The following is a 12,873-nucleotide window of genomic DNA, read 5'->3' as shown; positions in this document are numbered from 1 at the left end:
AATTAGAAGTTATAACTATACATGTAGATAGAAAAGAAGCAAAGAGTTTAAATTTTCTTGATCTCTTTAAAAAAAAATTGTTGTTGTTTTCGGGAGGGTGGGGTTACTGGAATTGGATTATATTCACCAAAAACTACAGAATGATTCTGACTGTCATAGCTTGAACCACTACACCATGTGCCTGTTCCTTATAATTTGGTCCTTGGTGGTATAGTTCAATTTTACATGCTCATCTGATAGGTTGTAATTGGGGAACCATTGCTATCTTCAGAAGAAGTGCACAATGTTTGTCACATTGTTTGGAACAGGATATTTTCTTGTTTGCTGTTCGATAAGAGTTTATAGCCTACTCAGTTAAAAATATAGACACCGTGCAGTGTTATTTTCAAGACCATGCCATATCTAAAAGTAACAGTATTCTTTTTTTTTTTCTTTCTGAATTGATAGTGTTAGTGTTTTGTATAATAGTCCGTAAAAGCTGAGGGGATATGTATTTTACCTATTCAAAATCTTTGAAGTGTATATATGTCCCAACTTTCAATGGCTAAAGAAGAAGTGTGCTTTAAGAGTTGCCCCACTCATTCTTGGTTGCTGTGCAAACTAGTATTTTCAATGCCTATTAAAAAAGGTACAATGCTATAAAAGTTATATTCTTAGAAATATTTTTCAAGATTAATTGTAGTTATATTCTGTCCCGCTTGTATTCAGAGCTGTAGTGGGCCAAAATGTCTATAGACCTATTAAAGTTTTGATGACCTAATTGGATTTTGGGCAAAGTAAATATTTCAACACATATGAAAAAGGTATCAAAACAACAATATTTTTATTTTTTGAATATTAATCTGTAGTTATAATCTGACCAGCTTGTATTCAGAGCTTAAGGGGGTCTGAATTGACCTATTAAAGTTTTGGTGACCTAATTTACAATGTCTTATTAAAGAAGAAGTGCGCTATTTAGTACCCAATCCAATTAAGTGTACATATGGATACCGGGCAAAGTAAGTATTTCAATGCTTTTGAAAAAGGTGCCAAAAATAGCAACATTCTTATAATCATTTTTGTCTCGCCTGCATAGCAGAGCGAGACTATAGGCGCCGCTTTTCCGACGGCGGCGGCGGCGTCAACATCAAATCTTAACCTAAGGTTAAGTTTTTTAAATGACATCATAACTTATAAAGTCTATGGACCTAGTTCATGAAACTTGGACATAAGGTTAATCAAGTATTACTGAACATCCTGCCTGAGTTTCAGGTCACATTACCAAGGTCAAAGGTCATTTAGGGTCAATGAACTGACCATGTTGGGAGAATTATTTTCAAAATCTTAACCGAAGGTTAAGTTTTTGAAATGACATCATAACTTAGAAAGTATATGGACCTAGTTCATGAAACTTGGGCATAATGTTAATCAAGTAAAAGTGAACATCCTGCTTGAGTTTCAGGTCACGTGACCAAGGTCAAAGGTCATTTAGGGTCAATGAACTTTGGTCAAGTTGGGGGTATTTGTTGAATTACCATCATAACTTTGAAAATTTATGGATCTAGTTCATGAAACTTGGACATTAGGTTAATTAAGTACCACTGAATATCCTGTGCGAGTTTCAGGTCACATGACCATGGTCAATGGTCATTTAAGGTCAATGAACTTTGGCCGTGTTGGGGGTATTTGTTAAATTACCATCCTAACTCTGAAAGTTTACGGATCTAGTTCATAAAACTTGGACAAAAGAGTAATCAAGTATCACTGAACATCCTGTAAGAGTTTCAGGTCACATGACCATGGTCAAAGGTCATTAAAGGTCAATGAACTTTGGCCGTGTTGGGGGTATTTGTTGAATTACCATCGTAACTGAAAGTTTATGGATCTAGTTCATAAAACTTGGGATATAAGAGTAATCAAGTATCACTGAACATCCCCTGTGAGTTTCAGGTCACAAAACCAAGGTCAAAGGTCAGTCAAGGTCAATAAACTTAGGCAATGTTGGGGTAATTGTTGAATTGCCATCATAACTTTGAAAGTTTATAGATAGAGTGAATGAAATGTGGACATGGGTGTAGTTGACAAATCTTAAGTCACCGTTCAAATGTCATTTATGGTCAATGAACGTGGTATTATGTCATTATATGAATGGTGTTTTTGTGAATGATTATTTTATAGTAGTTTACAAAGTTAGCACTGCTGCTATATTAAATCGCGTAATGCAGGCGAGACTGCCAGAGGCGTTCCACTTGTTTTAATATTAATCTGTAGTTATAGTCCAGTCAGCATGTTTTAGGGGGTCCATATCGACCTATCAAAGTTTTGATAAATATCCTAAATTTTAGTGGCCAAATAAGAAATGCGCTATAAGAGTTACCCCACACAGTCAGGCATATATTGATACCATGAAAAAAAGGATATTTTTAACACTTCTGAAAAAGATACCATTCCATAAATATTTAAAATGATAATATTCTTAGAATTGTTTTCAACCTTAATCTGTAGTTATAGCATGACCAGCTTGTATATAATAGTCTGTGGAATCTGCAGGGGGTCTGTAATATACAGGTCTGCAAAGCTTTCAAGAGTGTGTCCAAATTGACAATGGCTACAAAAAAAAACCTCCCACCAGTAGTGCATGGATTTAACACAAAAGGTGAACACTCAAAGACAATTATCAGCCATCCAGTACCTTCAGAGTCCAATCGTATCCTTGAAAGATCACCCTATCGTATCCTTGAAAGATCACCCACTTGTGACGTGTAGCGCTACCCAACCATGCAATGTGAACAACTCTGCTTGATTCAAAATCATCAAAAGCATCATGCACCTTTGAAAGATGCAGGGATTGATTTATTTCATACCCCCCAAAGACTGGTGTAATTGCTCTCATCGTATTCCTGAATTGTTTTCTCAAAGAAAATGGTGCATGCAGCTATAATCCCTCCCAGTCATGACTTGTGACACTGTTTGATATTTTTTGTCATTTGTTATGATTACTGTAACTGTATTTACAATCGTATGATGTACACATGAATTAATCTCATTCAAAACTTGGCACATGGAATAAATCACTCAAGTCAAGAGTATGTTTATCTATTCATTGCCACATTCAAATGCATGCTTTTATATGAGTGCAACATTTGACAAAACAATTTATACAAGTATCTTTTCATACCTTTCAGCAGCAATATTTTCAAGGGATATTAGATTTTAAAAAACAACAGCAATATTTCTGATTTGGTAATATTCATGCCACTGTTTGATGCATTATATGTACCTGTATCAAATATTGTGTGTGTCACTTTTGACTTCAGTAATGAATTTATTTGGGTATCTAATTATAGTAACATTTGTGCTTGGGGCTTCTTGAGTTTTCCAATATAACTACTAAATTACTGTACATGAATTCAAATTGCATAGCGTGAATACTGAGAAAACCTTTTTGCTATAAATAATAAGAATTTCCATTAGGACTTTGTTGCCAACAATCACTGCTTTGGAGATTTATTGCACTTTCGAAGCAAGAAAGCATCAACTTATCTAATAAAACACAAAGTTAAGTCTTTCTGGTTCTGAAATATCTATGGATATCCTACTGTTAGGCGTCAAAGGCGATCAGGACCTCAATAGTCGTAATCGTTTCTGTCACGCTGGAATCATCTCCAAAACCTGGTATTGAAAACCAATGAAGCAATCTGGTTCTCTGTTGACTCTGTCCCATGGATAAAGCTCTATCCTTGTTGGAATCTGGTAGAGTTCTCTTGTAAATCTTTTGTTGTGTTTTTAAACTTTCCCAACATTTAAAAGGCTTGCCCACCCTTACAATTTCAATCTATCCAGCCATATGGACAATGTGTCAGGATAACGTGGTTTTGAAAAAAAAAAGAATGAATAACAAATTGAACAGGCTGCATTAAAATTTCTTGATAAAGTAATACATAATTCATAAATTTTTTTATCATTATGATGTCATACCAACTAATGAAATGATTAAATTAAATTGAATTCAAGTTTGCAATTCAGTAATGCCTTCATAGGAGGTTGTAGTCACGAAGTAACATACTATATTGCATCTGTTTATTCCAGCAACATTCAAATTTTAGCTTCATGAATATTTTCTCTCTCCAGAATGTAATAGATACTACATGAAGTAGCTTGAAACCCTTGAGAAGCGTGGCTTCCTTTAATACCCTTTGTGGTCGGGGAATTCGTTTGACTTGAAAAGTAAATCTGGCTCAGTCCTCAAGTTGTTATCCGGAATCACCATTCAGTGCATGATATGCATACTGATTTGGGCTCAATGGCTGACTCCCGGTAGTTCTTCTTGACAGAAAGCAATTAACAAGAAGCTATAATTCCTTTACCTTTTCTTAGCAGTTCAAAGTGCATAATTGACCTTTTTTTAGCTTGCCAAAGTGCATAATTTGTATTTCCACCAAAAGAAAAAAAGAAGAAAGATTGTAATTGTAAACATCTACTCTTTGGAGTGTATGTAAACAAATATCAGACACAATTGTAGAAAATATTCACGATGTTTACAAAGTTAATTTGAAAATATAACTGGTAATTCAAGTAGCAGGCCAACCGTAACAGGAAATGTTGGTGTATTGTTAGTATTGCTTGCATTGAATCCAACTGAAGCAATTGTTTGAAATGGGAATAATGTTATTCAACAGTAGCAACCTTTTGCAGGTTTAATATCAGTATTTGCTTTTGCCGGTGTATAGAACATTCAGTGTGTTCATCATGTTTCGGTAATGTTTACTGTTGGTCTTAGTCATGACAAATATACTTCCATTATCTTGGGAATTGTGCAGACATCTACGTTTGTCATTCAGATAAGAAGTTATTTGACTAATTGATAGAGTGATTTTACCCAAGCATTGCTGGCAAAATAACCCATTCAGAGACCCTACATTGTATCATGTTACTCAATGGATTTTTGTTCTGTTAATTGAATACTTCTGATGGTAATATAAATTCATCTTTACCGCGTCTCCAACCCTAAGTCCCTCTTTATACGTGGAGACAGGATAATGACCCCATCTATTTCTGTTCAGTATTTTCACAGAAACGTTAATAACATTACATAAACAAATGATAAGTTGCAAGGAAATATTCAAATTCTTTATAGCGAAACATCTTATTTGTAAATATTCCTGTTTGCCTCATACAGTTCATGCTTTTAATATGATTTTTTTTTAATTGCAAAACAGTCTAATGAACTTTTTTATTAGGTTTGTTATATAATCTACAATTTCCAAAATATCATTTCACTCAATATTACTCAACTACATATTTGTTTGATATTATTTTTTTTATTATTATAACTAGATTCCCTTTTTCATTTTCATCTCTGCCTATTCTTCTTTCTGAAATCCCAACTTCATTTGAATGCCATTCTCCTTTTGATCCCCCATATCATGTATATTGTTTACATGTTTTGCTATTATTTGCATGTACAAGTTGTATACCAACATTTTAAGGAAAATAATCCTACACCTATGGAAAGGGAAATAAATGAAATAACCATAAGAGAGAATAATATTGAAATTTTAGTCTTTACAAATTCAATGCAATTCAGCCTTTGATTGCTAATTTTAATTCTATTATAATAACTACCATTAATATATATCTATCTCTGTTTGATCTTTCATTATCTTTTCTAGTCAATGAGAAGATTCAAGGAATCCAGACCCGTCCAATCATCAGAGCCCAAAGGATTGAAAACATTCATCTATGTTTACGATTCTTACAAACCAAGGGGTTTGATACCAGAGGGGTCAATGCTGAAGGTATGTATAAACTATCAGCTTTTAAGTTTTATTATGGATATTTTTTTTTCATTGAATGTATTTTGTAATGCCACTGGTGTTGGAAAATAATCTTTTGAGGTCTGGGGTGTTTATTGTATTTGATACTTGTTTCCTACCTTGATAAAGAGGAAGGTTTGCTTTACATTATTTGTGTTTTCAAGTGCTCTCTATTTGATAGTTAATGACCAGTATGATGATAAATTAATTAGCCTCTGAAAAATTAAAGTAAAGTCATTAGAAATCACAGCTCTATAGATTTCATTCTGGAAATAGATCAGCAAGTTTATATGTGCTGTTTTTGATAATCTTTGTGGGGGTAAAATCTTCAAGTAATTTTGATCAGATACAAATTGTACTTTTGGCTTATAATCTTATTGAATCTATTTCTACTGTTTGAATGTATACAGTGCATAGCTTGTGGCATCTGTTTAAAGTATGATAATGATGCCTTCTTGACCTTGTTTTGCAGAAATAACAGATGGGAATCTCCGGTCTACTATAGCACTCATCAACACCCTTAGACGAAGGTTTGAGGTATGCACAATGTCATTATACTCATTAGGGACATGTTACTTTTATGGGTATCTAGTTTATATGTACATGTAACATACAACAGATAAAGTCTTCTAAAAATGGTCATTGCTAAATTAAACAAAATCAAGCTAGGTAATAGATGACTCATATTTGTATTTTTTTATATCTACAGCAATAGAGTACAGAAGTGTGACATCATCAATTTTCCCTTTTACATGTCAGCATTTTTTATACCATAGTTTGGTAGAGCATGATGGAATACCTCCACAACCAAAATATGGTGGGAATCTGTCCATGGGGGCCTGAGATATGACCTCATGAATACATAATTAGCCCCATTGAAAGCAATGTATTATTGGCATGGTTCTAAATGTTAGGAACCATTACATGTATGTATTCTTGAGGTCATATCTAAGACCCCCATGAACCGATTCCCATCAAATTTTGGTAGTGGGTGTTATTCATCATGCCCTGCCGAGGTATGGTAAAAATAACCCCGCTGAAATGCAAAAATAGTTTTTTGTGACGTCATCACTTCGGTACTGTATTTAACCCTGACAGAAGCATTATTGTGAATGGATGGAGATAATAATCATTGTTTTGAGGTGAATTCTATCATTTACCACTATGTTTCAAAGGGGAAGTTCACATGGAAACGTGGGGTGGTTTTAATAAATGCAAATTAGAGAGAACAAGTTTTGTGAAGGTTTGAAAAAAAAATCCATCAATAGATATTAAAGAGATTGAGTTATGAATTTTTGAAATTCTGAATTTGTGGTATCTCAAGTGAGAAGCTGCTTCATGTATCAGTCATGTCCTGCTTTTGAACGTTAATTCAATCCAATCCATATCTTATGGTGGAAATCAGAAAATTATTTTTGCCCAATTGATCGTAGGCCTGGCAGCCACTGAGCAGTGCCTGATCGACATTGCTCTATCCCTTAAACCATTGAATGCCAAACAGGATAGCAGCAACTCCCATATTTTAACATTGTTTGGTCTGACGCGGCCAGGGTTTTAACAGGCTTGAACTCATGACCTTCTGGTTGTGAGACAGACACTCTACCAACTGAGCCAACACACTGGTAATAAGTGATTCAGTCCTTTATTAAGTAGTATGGCTTGAACCTTGACAGAGTACCACCGTGAGCACCGGTAGTCAGAAGCAAGACAGTGCACCGTCCACGCCGCGAGGACCGGTACCAGATAGCATCTCACAGAATGAAGAAAGGATATCATTACAGGGGAGAGATCCAAGTACTCTTAGCCAGGTATGTAGGACTGTGAAATATATTACTTTCATTTCATTTTCTTAGTGCAAGGTGTTGGTATTTGGTCTGTTACAAAGGAGGGTGAATTATGATTCAGAATAGGGGATGTTGTATATTTAATTTCTAATTTCTATTGCAATTTTACAATTGATAGATTCAGTTTTAGTTCCAGTAAATCAGTATACACTCCTAGTTAAAAAAAAATGAAACAGATTAGCGATCAATGCATATATCTATAAGATTAACGTGGAAAGAAAATTGCCAACCATTTTGTTTGCTTTTCAAAAAATAAGTAAGTTTTGAATTATTTCTTTCACAGATATCTGTTCAGTCTGAAACTAGTTTTGGAAGAAAGAGTGGAGATTACACAAGTGAGTATGTTTGTTCCTTAACTACTGTTGTTACCTTAGATCCATTTGGTTTAGGTTTAGGAGAAACAAACCTGCTGCATGTATTCATATTCTACAGATGAGGTTGACATTATGGGCTAAAGTCTATACACTTTAAACCGGTATCTGCTGTGGTAGTACTAAATTCAATCTGTGTCAATATTAGCTCTTTCAGAAGCGGTCATTTTGCAAGTGATGAGAGATACTAAAAGAAAAAAAAAGAGGAAAAGTAGGGTCACACATGTGAGCTTTTCAGATGTGAAGTCAATATTGTTAACTTGTTAAGCAGATCAAGTGGATTGAACTTGAGAGAGAAGCAAATAAAACTTTAAGGGGGGCGGTGCTCTAAGGCAAATACGTAAGTGAGGTATATAAATTTTTTGCTTCTTTTACAAGCTATATTGATTTTAATGCCCTTTGGATAATTAATGCTAATTTTGGTAAATTCTATTGTAGTTAATTGTAAAATATTTTCAGTGCCAAGTTAAACACTGATTTGTGATATCTCTAGCCGTTAAGTTAAATCAATATTGTCCTGAATTTGTTTAAAGTGACCCAAATTATCATATAGATCAGACAATTGGCCGAATTCTACATCTTCTAAAGATTTGATATGAGCAGCCATTGCTGTTGTTGATTATGTATGCATCATAATGTCTCAGTCACACTGATGAAACCGACTCCTGGTCCCTGTCTTACAGAGAGTTACGAATGATCCGATCAATCGCAACTATGGATGGCCAGCAACATCAACATGTATTATTCATGTCTGTTCAAAATATTTTCTAACTATGATGTATATTCATGCATTAATTGTTTTCTTGAAAATTCACTGCGCATCTCTTTGCATACAGAGGACAATGTGCAAGTTTTTCGTAGAAAAAAATTATGACACTGATGGATTTCCATAGAGTTACAATTGATCTGATCAATCGCAACTATGGAAAGCCAGCAACGTCAACATCTAAAATTGACATATGTTGATTGTTAAAAATATTTTCTAGATTATGATGAATATTTATGCAATCATTGTTTTATTGAAAAATCAGTGTGCTTCTCTTTGTTTACAATGGACGATGTGCAAATTTCCTGTGGAAAAAAATTATGACATAGATGGAATTCCATATACTTGAGATTGATTGGATCAATCGTAACACGGGGCCCAGACCGACAAGAGCTATTATGCTATTACTTGTCTTAAGACATACCATCCGTTGGTTCAGATGTGTTGATGTGACTAAAGACAACAGTTGTGTATAGAAGCCTTCATAGTAATAATAATATATGTAGCGCTTCATACCTACAGTATGTTTCTAAGTACATGTACTTTATATATAACCCCGGTCATTTGAACCACCACTGTGCTTTACATAAAGTGCACCAGGGGAGCGTTTCATGAAAGGACTTGATCCGACAAGTCCTGATTTATTCGACAGTTACCATAGTAACATTGCTTCTAAGCCAATCAGAATCAAGGATAAAAATGTTGATGAAACGGTCATCTGGCTATATGCAACCATTTAATACACACATTGACATTCATATCCTACTGGGTACCCATTTAACACTTGAGGGGAGAATGGCATACATGCCTTAAAGTCTTGCCTAAGAAATTAAGTTTCCCATGGATTTGAACCCTAAACCTTTAGAAGTGTCAAGTGACAGAACCACATATCTATTCCCATCTTCTCTTGTTCCCTTTCAGTGAATGGTACAGAGGGTACCTCTGAGTTGCAGACCACTACACCCCGTCTGATTCCTAATGGTCATGTTGAGCCTGCCTTACCGGGTCTAATGGGATCTACCAACCATGAAGACGAGTTACCGGCCATAGCACACAATGAACATACCGTCATGGTAATTATGCTTCAAATATTAATTGATTCTTATTATATTTTTTATGTTATTTTTAAAAATTTGTTATTCTGATTATGGAGACGAGTTGTCTATCATTGGGCACAGTGATTATACAGTATTTTCATGCTTCAAATATTTATTTATTTTTGTTACATTGATGATTTTTTGTACTATTTTTATGATCATGAAGACAAGTTACAAGTCATTGCGCATAATGATCACGTTGTCATGGTATCTATGCTTCAAATATTTATTCACTCTTATTATATTTATGGATTTTTATTGACTGACAACTGCACCTCACCCGCAGAATGTGAGAAAGTTGCACAGTGGAATGTTTGCATTGATCCGCGTGGTTACTCAGTTGCTCTTAGACACATTCTTAGTTTGAAGGATGAGTGACCATGGGAAATTTGATATCATTTCATAAAGCCAAATTGTGACAATTTTAGGGTTGTGTGGCTTATTGGATTGTATTTATTTTGATACTTTAAAACCAATGTGATGCATGACCTTGGCTGATTGTGGTTAAAATGAAGGGCATTTTGGCCCATGCTCTGACACTTTCCCATCATAATATACTCTTCGTTTATTGGTATTTATTGTTTACATTGGTCGTTAATATTGATTGTTTATATTGACAGTGGCTATATATCAATTATGATTTGTATGTACAGTGTTGATTGTCATGTAAACAATGATATTTTTAATATGCAGTGCCATTTTCTGCATATTTGATCAAAGTATAAGCCTGATGATTTCAGTGTTAAATTGAATACACAGATATAGTGTGACAAGTTTGTTTGCTCTTCATTGTATTTTTTAAAGAAATCACATACCACTTTTTCTATATCATGCATCGTTTACAACCCCTATAGACATGGGAGTGTACATTATTTGAACAGATATAGTTGGAAAACTTTCATTCAATAAATTAACATATGAAAGGGTGAGCTGTCATTGACTCACTCAATATCATACAGCAATTTGAACAATTTCATGAAACAATTAAAAGCTGTTTATGCAAGAACTGCCTAATTTCCTATCTGATTTAGTTGACATTTTAATTGTTCTAATTTGGAACTTTGCTTGTTATTGCTCAAGTCTTTTATTTATTTATTTATATTGATTTACCCAAGCGAGCAGTTTCGGAAATACAGTCCAAATTCCATTTTGTTTGTCCTACTGTATTTATGTTTTATATTTTTACTCTTTAAGTAAAGATCTTTATCGACTTAAGTTATCCAGTAACCCGCAGTGAAGCAGGTGATTGCACATTTACATTTAATGCATCAAGATAATTGAATAAACTTCCCATTTCTCTTAGATCTTATAAACCTTTTTTTTAAATAGAATTAAGAAACAGTGGAAATCTTATGGATACTTATAGATATCTATGCTGAATACAGATCTGTATCCAGCATAGATGTAGTATTTAAGTATTTTTAATTTGATGATATGTTTATTTCTAATGTGTAAATGCTATGATATATTTTTCGATGTAGAGTGTCACTAAATTCATTGTATTACTTTCATTTTTTTCATATTTTTAATCGATGTATTCAGAGTATGACAGAGATGGGATCTAAAGGAGTCCTGCAGCATGGAGCTGAGATTAGACGGACGCAGCTATCAAAAGAGAGCCCTCGTGGGGCCATCAGACCCCAACCAGTCAAAGCAGGAGATTCATGGAACCCATTAGCTGTAAGCATTATTCAAATCTACAAGTATTGCTTATGTTCTCACAGTCCTTAAATTTCAATATTATTTAGTGCAAGGCCCCTTTTCCAAAGGGTGCATTTTGATATTACAGCACAAATGCAATTTTGGGAGGTAAAAGTGCACCAAAATATCCCAAGTTCCTGGTAAAAGGGGCAAGTAGGCCAATCAACAGGCCTGGATTAATTAAAGCCCTCTTTTTGGCATTCATTTGTTAAATTGTTTCAATTTTGCAGAATTCTATCATTTCATACAGTAATGATAGACCTGGTGGGTAATTCATGAAGCTCTTTGTAATTTACAGGCGACTTTACAAAAGACTGGTGTTCCTTTCTTGGGGACTATATCAACACCAATGAAATTCTGGTGTGTATCATTTACTACAAATAAGGATTACCCCGGTCCTGTGTAAAGTCGCTCTTGATTACGAATACTAATAGCTCTGTGAAACACCAACCGGCCATAGTTAATTCTGTGAATAAGGAGAAGGGGTTAATTGCTTAACACACAAGGTAATTTTTCCACTTTCATTTGTTCATTTACATTTTTATGCCTTTGCCCATCTAGGTGGTTACCAAAGGCATTATATTTTTTGGTTTCTCTATGCATCCAGTTTAGGTTCTCATTGTGACTAAAGAATCATGTATATTATTGAATGAATCAATAATTTCAAACTTAGCTCATTTATGTGATTGAGGATGATCTAATTAGATTTTGGGGCAACCAAATCGAAGTGTACAAGTCATAGAGGTCTGACTCATCACTTTCATTCAAAGTTGTATACTTTTATGATCCCCCATGCTATGTTCTGTTATTTGTATGTTCTTTTGTTTCATAGAACCCCAAATCTCCGCTGAGGGATACATTATCCATGACGGTCGAGGAAAAATTAAAGAACTTACTCGACTCGCCCACACCAGGTAGTCTTATCAATGGAAACAATCAGGTGAGTTAACACATACCAAGGGGGTGTAGCAACAGAATATTTGCAATCAATTGCAAATATTCTGTTGCAATCTTACAATTAATTGATCAATTTTAGTTGCAGCAAATCAGATTACACTCCTTGTTTCAGGGAGCAGATTAGCAATCAGTTGCAAATTTGTAATTAACATCAAGACATATGCTTGATTTAGGGACTGAAATTAAACTTGCAATTGATTGCAAGTTTCTTGCAATGCCCCTTCATGTCAGGGGAGTGTTTCACAAAGCAAGTAATCAGTGGTCTTCACTGACTAATATGTCCTTGCACCAATCAGGTGCAAGGATTTCAGAAGCTTATAACAGAATTTAGTGAAAATGCTT

The 12,873-nt window shown here is 34.5% G+C and overlaps 1 protein-coding gene across 2 annotated transcripts in view; it reads left to right on the top strand.

The window, feature by feature from the left end:
- Positions 1-12,873, top strand: part of LOC129265194 (uncharacterized) — a 52,270-nt gene that overhangs the window by 20,093 nt on the left and 19,304 nt on the right. For both annotated transcript variants that reach the window (XM_064102619.1, XM_064102618.1), the window contains exons 4-10: positions 5,652-5,777; positions 6,268-6,332; positions 7,469-7,603; positions 7,923-7,974; positions 9,698-9,849; positions 11,416-11,553; positions 12,407-12,514. In XM_064102619.1, the coding sequence (XP_063958689.1) occupies positions 5,652-5,777; positions 6,268-6,332; positions 7,469-7,603; positions 7,923-7,974; positions 9,698-9,849; positions 11,416-11,553; positions 12,407-12,514 (776 nt within the window). The remainder of the gene's footprint in view (positions 1-5,651; positions 5,778-6,267; positions 6,333-7,468; positions 7,604-7,922; positions 7,975-9,697; positions 9,850-11,415; positions 11,554-12,406; positions 12,515-12,873) is intronic.

Source organism: Lytechinus pictus, chromosome 7 (genome assembly GCF_037042905.1).
Source record: "Lytechinus pictus isolate F3 Inbred chromosome 7, Lp3.0, whole genome shotgun sequence".
Lineage (NCBI taxonomy): Eukaryota > Metazoa > Echinodermata > Echinoidea > Temnopleuroida > Toxopneustidae > Lytechinus > Lytechinus pictus.
Note: the sequence above shows the minus strand (reverse complement) of the source record. Positions and strands in the feature narration are given on the sequence as shown.